Source organism: Clarias gariepinus, chromosome 4 (genome assembly GCF_024256425.1).
Source record: "Clarias gariepinus isolate MV-2021 ecotype Netherlands chromosome 4, CGAR_prim_01v2, whole genome shotgun sequence".
Classification (NCBI taxonomy): domain Eukaryota; kingdom Metazoa; phylum Chordata; class Actinopteri; order Siluriformes; family Clariidae; genus Clarias; species Clarias gariepinus.
This window is the reverse complement of record NC_071103.1, coordinates 18,157,220-18,174,744: the sequence shown is the minus strand read 5'-3', so window position 1 is coordinate 18,174,744 and position 17,525 is coordinate 18,157,220. Positions and strand designations below refer to the sequence as shown.

Sequence of the window (17,525 nt, the reverse complement as noted above, 5' to 3'; positions counted from 1 at the left end):
AACCTTTTCTGTACACTGTTTACATATGCAAATTCTTATCATGGTATACAATACCTTATTGCGCTTACAATTATTTTTACTTATTTGTATATAACTTTCTCACTGTATACTGTTAAATTATGCAAATGATTTTGCAATGCGAAAAATGCACTTGCCTTGTACCATACATGTACAGTGACAATAAAATTCGATCTAATCCAATCTAATCTAATCAGGATGGTATTTCCAAAGAATCATTTTAACACCAAATGCCTTACTGCTATAGAACAAGATTAGTAGACGTTAAAGATGGAATCACCAGGGACCTCCAGATACAACATTAGCATGACAACTAGGTGCCATGATTTATAGCAATATAAATATAGTCAAGATTTAGAGCAATTTTATTACAATTCTAAACAAACTAGCTAATAATTTGCTCCCACAACACAGGATGCTGTGCTGCCTGGCAATGTGTGAATTCTAGTTTATAGTACAGACATTATATATAGTTCAATAAAGGATACAGGGATATTAGGAAAACAATAAAAGAATATTATAGAGGAACTACAATATTTTAATACACATATTTAAATAATGTATTTGCATATTTTGCCACAAAAAATGATTGAGAAACTGTAACATAATTGAATGTTTTTTTCCTTGTCTCTAGTAGATATCTTGTTTGATCATATGAGGAATTTTATAGCATAAATATCATTTTAGTCTTGCAACCAATCCTTCCATTTGGTGCGTGCAAAATAGAGCAACTCTATTAACAGAGATAACCAAAAAATGAACTAATATTTTAGTAATTTATAGAATTTATAGAATTTTCTGGTTTCGTTATAAATGCCAGAATAATTGTTTAGCCATTTTTAAGGCAACAAGTAATTAAAGTATAATGTTAAGTAATGAAACAACAGTAAATGACTGACTGTGTAACTGTGTAACCTCACACTCAGTGTTCTCAGGATGCGCACTGGACTCCAGACTGGGACAAAGCAGTTATTGTAAATGAATGAATGTCTAACAACATTTCACACAAAATCTTTTGTACCAAGCACTGCAAGAGTGACAAGTGCTAAGCTGTTTACAAACCAAAGAAAATGTATATTTCAACCCTTATCAAACATTAACAGTAAAGCTAAAACACTACGTTATAAATCCTACAATATACATACAGGTTTAGATGATGCAGCTCTAGCTCAATGTTTAGTGAAGCAAAAATCTTATATCCTCAATCGTAATCTATTTGGGGCTGAACTTTAACAATGCGACTACTTACTTTTGGGGGTGCCTCATCTGAGCCTCCTGAATCCCACGACGCGTTCACCTGCCTCCTCATCTCCATCCGACTGCGCTCCTCCTGCTGAGCCTTCGCCTCGGCGAGGATGGTGCTGCAGAAGCATGGAGGAGGGAAAACAGCTCTGTGAGCTAACAACATCACTGCTAAAGCCTGAACACACACAATGGGAAGGAATCCAGAAACTCCATCTCCTCACACTGAGATCGTGTATTTAGGGCTTGTGTGACTTAAGTTTAGACCTGCCTACTTACACAGATCCGACCAAAAAAAAAGAAAATTCCAGGAAAGAATGACGCAACCCATAAACAGCAGCGTGAATGATGATAACTTCATTACACATCACTTTATCTTGTGGAATATCACAAACCACTTTCATTTTGACAAATGTACATATTGAAATGCTGGTACTGTTCAATTCGATACCCATAACACCTGCCATGCGTTAGATTAAAAATACAGGTGGTAACATTACAGGAAATAATGACTCATTCAGAAGAGTTCCGCTGCAGGTCTCTACAAACCGAGCAGACTCTATAACTCCTATGGCTTTAGCAATAGCAAGAATTAAATCAAATCATCTGACTCAAAATAAAAAACTGAGCAAGGGTAATGCATCTAGACAAGGTGAAAGCCTCATACCTGTTGTCCACTTGGTAAGACCAGTAACTCAGTGGAATTTAGTGGAGGAGATGGAGGTGATGTTAACAGCGCAACCGTGTGAGAGCCAGTGCTGAGAGAATGCACTTCATGCCCTAAACCAATGCCCTGACAACTATTTTTAGATGCACTGAACCCTGACAAACCCAGCATGTGTGCTGCCAGCAGATGAATGAAGGACACAAGAGACTGAAAATGCACCTGTTCAGATCATTCTTAAAGTGCGGCCTAGAGTTTCTCTACCCTGTAGAACTTTACCTGGAAACCTATATAGGAATTTATTTTATATCTTGAGTTGACAAAAAATGAGAAAACAAATCACAGGAGCCAAGCTGCTACGTGTGTGGTCGGTCAATGGTCAACGAAACACACAATGATTAACATTTTTTTGGGGGAAAGAAATCATCTTAAAATAGCATATATATATTTTTTATATCTTTTAATTAATGCAATGCTTAAACAGACATTAATTTATTACTTAAGTTACTTAAAATATCTTACAAAACAACTATACAATATCCTGAAATATATTTATTCAAATCTTTTTTTTATGTGCACTGATTGTCCACTAAACCAGTCGATAATATATAAAATCATGCAGATACAGAGAGAAAACTGCAGTTAATCGTCACATGATCAAACATCAAAAAGGGGACAACATGTACTGATGTAGATTAGAGAAAGACAAGGCAACATTTTAGTCTTTAACTGTCCATTGTGTGTCTGTACCCACTGTAGCCTCAGATTACTGTTCTGCCATGACAGAAGTTAGAACCTGATGTGTTGTAGCTCATCCAGCTCAAGGTTTCTATGTTGTTGTTTTCGAATGCTTTTTTTTTTTTTTATTATTAACCACGGTTGCAAAAAGTGGTTGCCTAAACTACTGTAACTTCCTGTTAGTTTTCCTCTGGCCTCTCTCACTATGACGGTGTTCTCTCCTGCAGAACTGCAGCTCACTGAATGATTTGTTTCAGAATTGTTTTAGAAATGCTCAAACCAGCCCATGGGTCTCCAGCTTATGGGTTTGACGTTTGTGATGATCTGATGATTGATTTGATTTTATGCACCAGATTGGCAAACTGGATACTTGAATTATCTTGCAGATGTACAGAAGTTTCCAATTAAGTGGACAGTAAGTGTATAAATGAAAACCTATTATATGGTACTTGGAGCTATAATTCCTTGTCCAACTACTCAGTTTGTGTAAGATTTGGAAAAAAAAAACACTTGCTACTTCTTCTTAGATTGGAATGTTAAACTGAAATAGGAAGTCTATTCATTTAAGTTTGTGTTCGTCATGCATCATCACCTAGTTTCTGATAGTCATGCATGGAGTGGTATAAAAATGTAGAGGCAAATATTTGCCCTTTAGTACAGAACAAAACATAAAGCGAGTGCTGATTTAGGAAAATAATACACAGTAAGGTAGTTTAATGCAGTTACCACCACTTTATATCAGTCATTCGCCTTTCCAGACTCTCTTTTTCTCATCACTCTCGAAATGAATAAGACAAAAGACGCAGCTTGTCATGCTACAGAAAAATCGTACCGGAGAACAGAACGCTAAATAAAACCCTGCTCCATATAGACAGCCAAGACAAATCTATTTCATCTGTTTGTAAAAGAATTAGTCACTGAGTGACATAACTAACGTGGAAGCTCGGTGCAATATCCTGAGAACACATCAGCATCAGTAATTCTTCTGAGAGGGAAAAAATAGCCTCAGGGTGATATTACAAAACACAATATATTACTGCAAACCTGATCGTCTGCATCTCGGTTATGTTTTAAACATTTCTTCTTTTGTAATTTCGATTAAAAATAAATAAACCTATCTGAAAGAAATGAACACTAATAGACCATTATACATTACAAAGTTAACAACAATAAGTGAATACACAGTTATTGTAAGAGTGTGCTACAAGAGCAAAACTAATAACCTCATTAGAGCACCCTAGGATACCTCATCAGAACACTGAGATATAAATAATGAGAAGGGCCTGGAAAGTTCCTGGAAAAACTTTTTAGCTGTATTTTGGGAGCGAGACTGCAGTTATTTCAGTCTAAGAAGCTGCATAAGGTAATCTAGTTAAAGATGGAAGCAGAACCAAGACAGACAGAAAACACACCTGTTTAAGATCAGTCTTAAACCCTCCTTCCCTGAGAACACTGGAGTTTTATTGCACTCTTAGAACATTATTAGTGATTCCTTTAGCTTAGGATCGAAGTAGATTTATAACAAACATAGAACAAGCTTCCTGGGTCCGTGTGGCACTTTAGACGAATTAACAATATGACTAATCCATTTGCCCGTTTGGTTGAATTGCTCCTTTTTTCTGTTGCTCCCGTCAGGAGTCACTACAGCAGATCATCCAATTCGCACAGCTTGATATCAACACAGGTTTGTAGCCTAGATGCGCTTCCCGATACAACCGTATTATTTTTACCCAGGCTTGAGACTGACACCAAGGATTCTACGCTTCCTCAGTGGTGGGGTGTGGGGTGTTGGGTGGGACGTGAACCTGGACTTTCTGCATGGCAGGAGAGAAGCGTACCACTGAGCCACCCACCAATGCCCTGCCCTGCCCTTTTAGTGCAGTTAAATGACTTCAATACTCTGAGGTTCAGACAGTTATTTATAGATTTTTAAAAAAGCTACAGATCCATATGACTATATATACGGTTATATTAAATTTTCATTAAAAGTGCATGTTTTTTGGTCTAATGAGACCCTCATACATCAATCTGAACCTGAAAACGCCCTAGTTACTGACTTTTCTAGCTTCCTTTCTACATTTTAAATCATTCACCCCACCTTTTCCCCAGGTTCCATGCCCAATTACCAACTTACAGCTCATGCCAAAAAGCTATATGTGCGGCTACATGAGGAACAGTCAGAAAATGCCTTTAATGACTGACATTACTGAATCACATGTTGAATTATGGGTTTTCCGAACAATGCCCGCTGAAAGCTAATTTCAATTATGGTCAGAGCAAACAGTTCAAATCTTTACCTCAACCACAAATTTAACTTAAATCATACGATATCTCGGAGGAAAGGGACAACTTGCATACTTAATTATTTAAAAGAGAAGAACTAACAACAGAAGAAGTAGGAGACATGGCACATACAGAGCTTTCCTCCTCACAGATGATTATGATATTAAGCCTCCATCCCGTGCCTTTTATGGGCCTGATTCTGAGCTAGAAAGTTACAGAGTGTTAACAGGACAAATATTTACATCGTTTCTAGGAAACCTGAAAAATTACTGATGTGGGATAAAGAAAGAAAGGGAAAAGACAGCAAGTAAGAATGAGAAAGAACCAGTGTGAAACTGAATAAAAGAAGAGATTTCAGGTGGTGATATTTGCTGTATGGTTTGTAAATCATGCGATTAAAACGGTTTAAACCTACACATACATGATTAAGCTACGTGTCGGGATTCACATCCTTACTCGAGCATGCCCTGTGGAGAATTGTTTTACTGCCATTGCTGCCACTGAAAGCGTGTGTGTACATGAATGAGAATGCTGGACTCTCTTTATGGTTGCGTCATCAGTGGGGTTTTTTCTGTCTCTATCCTGGGGAGACTTGCCCTTGGGACTAAAGGGAACGGGTGTGTGCATGCGTCTGTCTGTAATAGATGAAAGAAAGAAAGAGGTAAAGTGAGTAAGTAAGGAGGAGTGGCACTGATGGTAATATCTACTGCATTGCCATGACAACTATAAAATAAACTTTGGACAGGAAGTTGTTTAGACAGGGAATGAGTCAGTGTTTGGGGAAGGGAACTTCCTCTGTGAATGTACGGATCATGCGTCTCCGGTAAATACACGGCCCCGTCGACAATCAGTCCGGCAATTGTGATATACTTCTTGTCGTTTTACTTATGTCACAACATTGTATCACAACAACAGACACGCTCTCACGTGCTTACTGTCCAAAAATAGAACACAGTTTGGTTGATTATGGCTTTATTAAATAATAAATTTATAACTAATCGAAATTTAATATCTTACTTTAAACAATCATTTGAAATATAAGGCTTTGAGTAGGTGCAACAGTTTTTCGAAGTGCTAAGGAAAAGGTGAATAGAAGGACTTTAATTTTGACAATGTTGTAGCCAAGTGCGGCAAAATTGTCCTCAGTAGGTAACAATCGGATTTATCTTTTCTTGCCAGAGTCAGATTAGCTTTCAGGATATTAAAACTTGGGGAAAAAAACGCTTATCTAAAAGGTATGAATTGTCCACAGCAGGAAGCTGAACTGATATTTAAGATGTACTATAATTATGTTGCTAAGTTCAAAATCTGTTTAATGATGTTTCTGGGACAAACACGCAAGAATGTTCATTGTCAAAGGCTGCTTATAGTCATGTATGAACAGGACAGAAAAATGTCCCAAAAATTTTGTTTTTGTTTTTGTGTATTTCTCTTGTGCGCCCTCTGGTGCAGAAAATAATATATACAATAGCGAAATCTTCTGGGCATTTTCAACTTGTATACCAAGTGAAAACCCCTTGAAACCCAGAACCATAAAAATAATACACACATTAATAATAGTTCTTAAACAAAACACAAGAGGAGGAACCTCATTGTGTGTGGTTTTGCGTGTGTTGTGTCTTTACACACACACTGACCTCAGCTGTGCTTTGAGCTCGTTGAAGCGAGGCCGTTTGCTCGGTTCGTAAGCCCAGCACTTGGTCATCAGACTGTACAGAGTGGGGGGGCAGTTGTGGGGCATGGCCAGTCGCTCGCCATTCTCGATACGGCCGATCACATCGTTGTTCTTCACGCCTTGAAAGGGCTTCACTCCATACATCAGTATCTCCCACATACACACGCCTGCAAGCAGAACACAACAACGGCACAACAAATCCTATCAGATGAATGAGAGATGAATGAATGTTCCCCAGTCAAACGCCTGCACTGCCGCACTACTCCATGAAAATACTCTAGGTTAGGTTTGTGTAATACTGTATAATGCTATTATTAATATTTCACTGCCACCATGTTAATTGACGTTTACTGATGATCATATTACCAGACCTGCTGACTGGTGCACATTGTTAGTACAAGTTGCTCGAAAAACTGTATACAAGTTAGCATTCAAAAACATACCCGAAGAGCATATTCTCCCTAAGCAAATGGGGAGAAATGAGTCAAGCAACAGACACCATCTAAGAATTTCGCCCTCTTCCCACATGCTCACAACTCACACATACACTCTTGCACTCTTGCTATGGATGAATATCCGACTTACAGATCGTCTGTATTATTAAAGGTCCGTATTTGACTATTTTTTTAACAAGTTAGCATAGGTCTCAGAAATCCCCCAAAGTGTGTGTCTGTTAATGGTCCTGCTGAAATACCCTTCAGGTAATGCATTTTTTTCATACCTCTACCTCACTGCACTACCTCACAGCCGAACACAAGTTGACCAGCTGAGCAACAGCTAAGGGAGATGTATCCTCTTACTGTATATGAGGGCACAAGTCTAAGTCGACAAATCTACTGTAACTGGCCTGTTTAAGCTCTGGCCAACACAATAATAGAAAAGAACATAAATCAGGGTGTTTTTTAATTATACACACACTGGAGAAACATCTGAATGTCTAAAAATGACTAAAAGTGAATTTTGCATCAAATTTTCCCTTTAACATCACTTTTAAATATTACGAACACATCTGTCGAAAGAATAAATATAATTATTAAAAAATTATTGAAAAAATTGTAAGTAACATCAACGGTGGTAAACAGATTTGTTACAAAAATATCTAAAACAGATGTTATGGTTTTTTTTATTGAAAATGAAAAAATCCACTGCCACAGTTCCTGACCACAGGACTAATTATATTTTCACAACAGTACATCCGTTACTACTGTTCCTATCCCAGAAATGGAGGAAATGCTGGACAATTAAATTGTTTAGTACAGTATTTTAAAATGGAAAACTATAGGCAAGGGAAAAAGCATTTAAAGCACATACGTTCCCTTTTGTATCCCATAAATTATCCCAGTCACAGTCATTAACACGATTCCAAAATCACACACTTACCAAACATCCACACATCACTGGATGATGTAAAACGTCTGAAGTTAATGGATTCTGGGGCCATCCATTTAATAGGCAGCTTTCCTTTAGAAGCTACAAAAACAGAAAACACACTTTAAACAACATGTATAAACAGACATTTTTCTGATTTTCTTTTATGAGAAAAATAAAGATAAATAAAGAGGTTGGAAATGTTAGTATATTGACAGCTTAGCAGTATCTTTGCCAAATCTTGGTTTTACATCATGTCAACTCAAGTAGCGCTTTAATGGCATCCCAGTCGTATACAGTACAGTACAGGACACAGTGGAGATGGAATGATATCAACCTTGGACCATACGGGTGCAACATAGAAAGGCAGCAGCACGTTGAGAAATCAGACAAACACATCGGGGAGACAAAACATCATGAACACGGCAACTCCAGAATCCAGACAAAAAAGTTTAAACAGTAGGGTGTATGTTTCATCTTCATTGTGTGAGAGGAGTAGCTGGACAAACCTTTATAATAGGAGCTGTCCTCCATGTATCTGGACAGACCAAAGTCCCCCAGTTTCACGCAGTCTACAGATGACACCAGGACGTTTCGAGCAGCTATGTCTCTGTGGGTGAGAACAGATCTCTCTTTCAAACCACAGACAGAACCTGATCCAGAGACAAGTTCATCATCCAACGTACTCTGAACATGTGTGTGCAGCCTGGCAAAACTCTTAACATAATTTGACATTTTCTACTGTTTACTTTATACACACACACCAATCAGCCATAATACTACAACTCAAAACATTGTGCCGAATATCATGTAGGTTCCCCTCGTGCCGCCTGGGAAGCTCCGGCCCCCGCAGAGTGTGCTGTGGTGTCTGGCACCAGGATGTAGGCAGTGGATCCTTTGTGTGGTGTCGGTTCCAGGGTGTGGTGTCGGTGGATCAGACTTCCAATCCAGGAAGGGAGCTCGATTGGATTGTGATAGAAATTGGGAGGGGGCTGGCCGCACCCACTGCTTTTTCGCTTGCTGAGCCCCATGTGAGGGAGGGTTTAGTGCAATGTGTCAGATCTGGTGCCCTTAACTTGTAGCCACGATGGATGTTTTTGCCAGATATTTGGACTGTGTTGTCTTTTCTGTCGGATCGGATCAGACGGGCTGACGTTTTCCTTGGGTGCCCATGAAATTGTTACCAGTTTATTTTACAGTATATAACTGATAATCAATGTGAAAATGTTACACTTTTGTGGTGCTAATGTTATGGCTGATTAGTGTATATACAGTATGTGTAGTGCTGAAGTAATTTGTGCTTTCATGACCTTTTGCATGAACCAGAACTACAGATTTACACATTACACATTCTGCCAAACCCCTCTGCCTACCTCTACATTTATATCTCAATCTCCTTACTCAGTTGCTGCCAAACTATAAAGAATTATACATTTAAAATAGGAAATAAGTTCTCGCTCTGATAACCAGTGTCATCAATATTGTCTCTGTGTCATCTCCTGAAGTTAAATTCATTCGCAGCATTTAAATGCGAGTCTCATTATCTCTCATCAGTTAACCGTTCTGTGTTCACGCTCACATCGGCGGGGAAATAACCGCTGATTAATTCAGTTCTGCTCACTAAATTTCCTGTTATTAATGTCTTTTATTGAGTCGTTTAAACATCTGTGCCGCAAAGCACTCTTGTCTGTTTTGATGACGATGTGATGATGGTCATTTGGACAGCCGGTATCTGGGTGCATACTGATTTAATTAGACTTATGTCCATTTTGATTTATATAACACCTTAATCAAACTGTGTAAAAAGCACACATAGCTAACAAGATGCTGGCTATCTTTAGGGAGACTGTCTGCATTTAGTGCTGTGTTTTACTGTTATAGACCAGGGGTAAACACAATTAATAAATAAAATAACCTAAATAAAAGATTCTTATAAACCGAAATAAAACATTCACACTACATTTAAGCAAAATCTAATGAAGTTTTCTTAAAGTATATTATTTAGTTGAAACAATATGACAGTCTGTCAGGAGGTAGCAGATAAGATTTCTATACTGAGCTTCACGAACCTGTGCACAAAGCGTTTGCTCTCCAAGTAGGCGAGAGCCGTGCTGAGCTGGTAGGAATACAGGATCAGTGATGCCAGGTCCAAGCTGTACTTCCGTACTTGCAGAAATGAGCGCAACTGCAAGAACACGACAGCTGTATTTAAACATGTAAGACACTGACAAAATAACTTGACACCCTCCTATGGCGACACTTTACCACAATCAACAATGTCGCACCAAGGTGTAGAATAACTACACATTCTTGATGCAGCATTAACAATTTTTTACCGTTTTTTACTAAACAAGAGATATGAAAAATGACCATTAGAAAATTAGATTTAAGTCTAATCACAATTTCTCAGGTTCCCCAGTGTGCTGGTCTGGGGTAAGTCAGTCCCTTGGTCTACAGTATCATTAGGGAACCAGGAGAAACATGGATTACCTCTCCCAACGTGCAGAGCTCCATAATGATCCACACCGGATTTTCCGTGATGACGCCGATCAGTTTCACAATGTGCGGGTGGTCAAACTGCCGCATGGTTACTGCAGAGACAGAATGACGGAGGCATTATACTAATGAAACTACTTACAAATGTAGAGCATAAACTGATCTCTTGTTTCCCAATCAGCCAATTATGAAACAGTACCGCAATGCACAAAAGCATGCAGATCCAGGTCGAGAGTATTTTAGAAACTCTTGATCGCATGGGATACACCAGTCTCAAAGTTCAAGCTCAAACTAAAAAAAACGTCCAGCAAACTACAGTTCTGTTCCATGAGAGAGTTCAGGGAAGAGAAAGGCTAGACTGTTGAGAGCTACTGAAACAAAAAGACATGAATAACTTGAATAACCACAAAAAAAAAGCATCATAAAATGCACAAGACTTCAAACCTGGTCGTTTTTTTTTTTTTTTTTAATTTTTCAACAAAACAACAGCAGTGGTACAGGTATCTCGACAACAGGCAAAAAATTGTAACACATTCTAATGGCTATAAATGCTTAAATGCAAAGACAAAAATAAAAACAAATCACAAACCAAGTTTAAAAAGGCAAAGTCAATGAGGACCTTCAAGAAAGTTCCAGAGAGAGGACCAAATTCGCCAGAACACCTTAGATTTTTGATGCAAGTCGTAAGTTAATTTTTCCAGTGGTAAAAGTGTGGTCACCTGACTCAACCACATATTGACCGAAGGTATCTGAGCAGTTGACCATAGTAATAATATACAATTTTTGGCCAAATATATACAGAAATTCAATACACATTCTCTATCACATTTAAGACACAGTTCCACTGTACAATTCAATAGATATACTTTTGGGGACAAAGCAAATGTCTTTTCAATAATTTGAACAATTTTGACAGCAATGCATATAATTCAGAGATCTTTTTTAAGAGGACATGAAAAGAAAAGCTTTTTTTCTATTTCAGTAAGATCAAATCGTATATTACCTTCTTTTAACTGCAACTCTAAAAAGTGTCGCATTTGAAGGAATTTATAAAAATCTTTACTGGGCAAACTGAATTCCTTTCTTAACTCCTAAAATGATCTCATTTGGCCATCATCAAATAAGGGACCTAATTCAGACACTCCTCTTGACCTCCAAGTCAAAGGCCAATGCTCTGTATGGAAGTGGGAAAATCAAGATTAAGCGTGATTGGAGATTTAAGAGACAACTTGTCTGAAATGGATAAATATTTCTTAATATCCCTCCATACCAGAAGGGTGTTTGTTACAGTAAAAGCTCTAATCAGTTGTTGGATTTTTTTGTACATTATAAATAAATGGTAGGGAACATAACATTCTGGGAAAGCATCTTGTAGATTCAATCCCAACCCAGCGTGAATCAAATCTATAAATATAAAAATATAAATGTATTATATATTATATATATTTATATATATTATTTTAAAACTTTGAAATTGAATAATTGATCCTATCTAAGTATCATGGTAGATTTTGGAATAAGAAATTTAATCTTGGAAGGATGTTCATTTTTATGATATTGATCCTGCCGAAAAAAAGAGTTTTGAAGAATCGACCAGTCTGATAAATTCTGATTGATTTTTGTAATCAAAAAAGAATAACTGGCTTTAAAGAGGTCTTCCAGATTAGGAGTAATATTAATTCCTAAATATTGAAATCCAGAAAGAGCTAAATGAAAGGGTGATTTAGAGACGGCTTCAGAGGGAGCATACATACATAGCTTGAGATTTATCCAGATTGATCTTGTATCCTGAATAATTACTGTATTTTTCAATTACTGTGAGAATCACGTCGGCAGAGGTGTCAGGGTATTTAAGATATAATAAAACATCATCTGCATATAGAGATATACGATGTTTCTCCAGACCTATTTTAATACCATGTATATTACCGTTAGTTCATACAGCAACCGCCAGTGGTTCGATAACCAAAGAGAATACCAAGGGCGAAAGAGGACAGCCTTGACGACAACCTCTGCTTACTGAGAACCTATTAGACAGTATCCTATTAGTGTTAACCTGAGCTATAGGATTAAAATATAGGCGTTTGACCAACTCAATAAAATTATTTCCTAACTTTATTTTTTCTAAGACTGCAAAAAGAAAAGGCTATCCTGGTCGTTTTAATGGCAGAAGACCAGACTGGGTTCAACCAGTTGGTAATAGTAATGATTCAATTACTAGTCACATGTACAGTGAAAATGAGAACCCAGTATCCCAGTTATGAAGCTGGGGTCAGAGCGCAGGGTCAGCCAGGTCACAGCGGCCCTGGAGCAGATGGGTTTAAAAGCCTTGCTCAAGGGTTCAACAGTGGGGCTTGAACCCCCAACCTTCTGATCAGTAACCCAGTAACCCACAGCCTTAACCAATTGAGCCACCACTGACTGTTAACCAGTTACATACAGAGGTATTCCTCCATTAAATAAAAAAACAACACAAAAACACCTCTAAGAGTAGTCAGGTACAGTACAGCAAAAGTTAAAAACTTTTTTATCTACAAATATGTAAATTCAACCATAAAATTAAAAAAAGTGTTTAAACAAATGTGACTTCAAATGTGAGAAGAGATCTCAAAAATGGAAACTATCATCCATGTTCATCAATTTATACAAAAGGCGTGTACAGTATCTAGGAAAATCTAGGCTCAAATAGTGGGCAGATATGACACATGAGCTGAAAAGAATACACAGTGACAGCATGTACTGTATATGTGAGAGTTTATTTATAATAGCCATATTTGGTACTCACAGGCCTCCTGGAGGAATTTCTCTCGGACGCTGTCCGCCGTGCTGTTTTTGCAAGTCTTTATAGCCACAGAGAGGGCCGGACTGTCCTACAGAATGAACATAAACGATCAGGACTCTTTCTAAAAATGGTGATGATGTGAGTATTATTGGAGATGGGCGTGGCGTACCGGACAAACGTAGACTCCTTGGTGGACATCTCCAAACTGGCCTTCTCCTATACAGAGGCCCAGCTCAATTCTTTCTCTCTGGATCTCATAATCCCTGGCTGAGGGGACAAATAACTGCATACTCATCACACAGGAAAAGGGCATTTCAGAAGGTCACATCTGGAGTCTATAGGAGGCTTCTCTATTAATCATTTATCACAGAGCACGAGCACAGATACAGGGTTGGGTTTGGCTTCTTGTGTCATAATGAATGTAGGACAGTTTGACTGTAAGCCTGCAGAGATTTTACAGCCTAAAGAGCATTTAAGTAAATGCAGTTACTCTAGTTATTAATGCTTGGTAAAGAGGCACTATACAATAATGTAACAATTAAAAAACATGCAAAAAAAAAGTCAGGAAAACAATTTAGTCTATAAAAGACAATTTTCAACTTGCTGTTGAGAAAAAAAATCCTAGAACTGTTTCATGATTGTTCAATTCACACTAGCCAGCTATTTTAATAGGACGACTTGTTCACCTTCACATTCATGCGGGAATCTAATCAGCCAATCACATGGCAGCGGTGCAATGCATAACATATGCAGATACGAGTGAAGAGCTACAGTTAATGTTCACATCAACCATCAGAAGGAAGGAAAAGTGTGACCTCTGTGACTCGTGTGACATGGCATGAATATTGGCGCCATATGGGTTGGTTTAAGGATTGATGATCACCTGAGAATTTTACACACGACACAGTTTAGAGCTCACACGCAAGTGTTCTTTCAATTGAGAATTGTGTGAAGAAGAAATAAAATTAAAAAAAAACACACAGATTGAGTGACAGTTCTGTATGTGAAAACTGTTTTGTTAAAAAAACAGAAGAAGAAAATAGTTAAATTGGTTTCGAGATGCCAGGAAAGATATACAGTAGTAACACAAGTAATCGCCTTTTACTACTGTTTTAAGCAGAAAAGCATCTCAGAATGTACAAAACATCATTGTGGTGGACAATCTACGACAGCTTTCTCATTTGACTTAGTGTAGACTTCCAGTCAGCTCAGACCGGTCTGGTCATTGTTCTTTAGTGTCTATGATCAACAAGGTGCGTCATCCTGCAGAGCGTCTACTCATACAGATGTGGGTTTTTTTGTTTGTTTATCCCACTAGTCTATGTAAAATCCAGAGACTTTTTTTTCTGAGAAAATCCCAGGAGATCAACCACTTCTGACATGCTCAATCCAGCTCATCTACAGCAGCACGGACATCCAAGCCATAGTCAAAGTCATAGAAATGATACTTCCCCCCCCACTGTTCTGAACTACAGCTCCTAACCTGTGTATCTGCATGATTTCTTTTTGAAGTGTGCTGCTTACACATGATCACCTGATTAGTTATTCTGGACAGTGAAGTGGAGCTTATTAATAAATTAATGTGGAATTAATACATACACAAATGTAAAGCGAAGGAAAAGCACACAAACACCAGCGAACATTCATACGAGGTTACATGTATTCAGCGCTGTACAAGCAAAAGCCACGAAATGGAAAAAAATAAGCAGGAGAAAAACCTTTACCTTCATCTAGTCCATAGTATTCTGTAGTGCAATTAATGTGAAAGGAGACAAAATCGGATATACAGTATGACACTGGTCATGATCATTGTTAATGGGTAAACGCTACAGAGTAAACCTCTGAATGTGTCGTCACTGCAGCTGATAAGTATTTTATGTTACAACTTAATTCCTAATTGTACTTTTCACATAAAAAAAATCACTTAAAATTTTTTATATAAAAAAAAAACAATACAAAAAAATATGGTTATCCCACTAGATGGCTCCATGTTCTGCTTCTTAATTAGACAAAAATGTGTTTTTCAATATAGTTGTAAATTTATGAAAGATAGTTTTCTATTTCGGTTTTATACTGAATTTACTCCTGGAGGTAACCTGCATGTCTGCTTTAGGCGATAACTAAACCTATTTCTGACTGTCAGGGAAGAGCTGTGCTCTGCAATACGGTGATATAATGAAACAGCCTGAAAAGCCTAAAGCTGAACAATGCAGCAGTCAGTTGTTCAGTTTAGGACTATAAGTGAAAAAGGCAGCAGTGACTGACTGAACAAGAGCAGCACAAGCTGTAAAGATAAACGGCGCACACACAAAAAAAGTGGAGCACATGCTAGAAAACCAGGTTAGCACAGTGCCAGGAACATCTGGTCCGGCAGAGAAAGCTAGCGTAGACGACACATAACCCATGGCACAGCTGCCATGATCCCTGGACATCATTTCTGGATTAACATATAAAGCTGCATCAATGTCCGTGGCTACACTGAGTACCTGATCAGATCGGGCAGCTCTTTGTTTCAGCACTGAAAGTGTGTAATAACTCTGAATACTCACTGGAGGGCATGGTGTACGTGTCCTCTTCATCTATGATCTCCGCATAGTCGTCTGTCTCTGCAGGAGAGGAGCAACAAGGCAGGATGAACTCAAATGCAGGAGTTAAAAAAAAAAAAAAAAAAACACACACACACACACACACACACACACACACACACACACACACACACACACACAGTTTAGCAAGCTATGGTAAAGAAGAACATTTTGGCTAAACAATCTGAAGTGTTCGTGTTCCTTTCTCTGCTAACATCTCAGTGAGAGAAGAATGAGTGCCGTCATATCTACACTCACACACACACACACTTCCAGCGCAGCTGAATGTTTAAAAAGCTTGTCAGCTTAATAGGATCTGCTCTGGTATTTGTGGGGGGGCGGAGGGGGTATGTGTACTGAGGGATAGATGACAGCTTTAGTGTCTTTAAGAAAAGCAGATGAAGTCATGGTTACTTTCACATGCATTGTCTCTCTGCAGTCTGCTTTTGAGGATAAAATGATTGAGTTCTGCCGGGAGCGCTGAAGAAGCTCGTGAGCAGAGGAATGCAGCTGGAGAAAGAAATTTCCTTCCAACATGAAACAGGGACAGCTACATAAACTAACTGCTGCTTATTAAACTTTATCCACTCACTCCCTTTTTTATGTCAGCGTCTAGTGTTCATAAAGATCTGTATCTTTTTGCAGGTGACAGAATTTCCTAGGCTTGAACAGAGCAGCCATTTCTTTATCAGAACACTTTCCTGATTAGACACAAGCAGCTCAATACTGATGGGCTTCCATGTGTTTATATTTACTGTTCACTGCCAGACGAGGGCTTTTATCCACCTGGACGTCATTGCGCTTTATTATAGTTTAATCACAGCTATTTGCACAGACTAGACAAAAGAGTACAGAATAACAATGAAATCATCCTAAATCTCTTGGGAACGTATTAACTGGTAACTTTTGGATAATAATGAGACTCTTAAAGAGTAAACCTGTTAGGCCTATCGACAAATGACTCATCGCAGTCCTGGAAATCAGAGAGTCGCTGCGTGCCGAAACCATATTATAAACCAGTCATGGCCTAAAAATGTTTAGAAAGTAACTTACTGAAAATGTTAATAAAATGTTTAGGAAGTAACTCAATGAGAATCCATGTCCGTCACCACATACATTGTTATTGTAAAAAAACAGAATATCATGAAGCATGACAATTTATGCTGCTACACATTTTACTTGGGAGATTTTGCAACAAACATCTGCCTGCCAAAATCCCAAAGCACTGTTAGTTACACACTTACAACTAATCATTTATCTGATTTTCATTTTCGAATTTTAGTTCAGTTAACTAGGTTTTAAATATAAAATGTAGTTATTTGGACAAAAAAATGCTAGAATCCAATACAATACAGGGTGTTCGCAAACTTTTGCCATGAGGTGTATTTTATGACACTAAGTTTAAAACCTGATCTATGGCCAGAAGCATGGCTGAATTTAGCTACATGAATGGAGTATGACATTACCGTCTCCACTAATCTCATCTGCAGATCCAAGCATAGCAGCATGCAAAAGATCGACCGAGAGATAGAAAGAAAGAGAGACACACACAGATAAAAGAAACAGAAACACAGAGAGAGAGAGAGAGAGAGAGAGAGATTATTCTCATGTCCTAAAACCCATGAACAGAAGCAACAATGCAAGAGCAGCCAGCTTTAAAGTAGTGAGATTAGA

At 38.1% G+C, this 17,525-nt stretch overlaps 1 protein-coding gene across 10 annotated transcripts in view; it reads right to left on the bottom strand.

Annotated features, from left to right (window-relative positions):
* The window catches only part of ptk2ab (protein tyrosine kinase 2ab), an 89,622-nt gene that overhangs the window by 16,181 nt on the left and 55,916 nt on the right, over positions 1-17,525 (bottom strand). For 4 of the 10 annotated variants that reach the window (XM_053493618.1, XM_053493611.1, XM_053493613.1 and 1 more), the window contains 11 exons: positions 17,318-17,335; positions 15,816-15,872; positions 14,991-15,011; positions 13,436-13,533; positions 13,270-13,354; positions 10,479-10,579; positions 10,058-10,173; positions 8,498-8,598; positions 8,001-8,090; positions 6,583-6,787; positions 1,268-1,379 (listed from right to left, as the gene is read on the bottom strand). In XM_053493618.1, the coding sequence (XP_053349593.1) occupies positions 1,268-1,379; positions 6,583-6,787; positions 8,001-8,090; positions 8,498-8,598; positions 10,058-10,173; positions 10,479-10,579; positions 13,270-13,354; positions 13,436-13,533; positions 14,991-15,011; positions 15,816-15,872; positions 17,318-17,335 (1,004 nt within the window). Of the gene's footprint in view, positions 1-1,267; positions 1,380-1,927; positions 2,007-6,582; positions 6,788-8,000; positions 8,091-8,497; positions 8,599-10,057; positions 10,174-10,478; positions 10,580-13,269; positions 13,355-13,435; positions 13,550-14,990; positions 15,012-15,815; positions 15,873-17,317; positions 17,336-17,525 lie in introns of those variants that run through there. The other 6 variants (XM_053493616.1, XM_053493615.1, XM_053493620.1 and 3 more) reach the window with 6 other exon arrangements.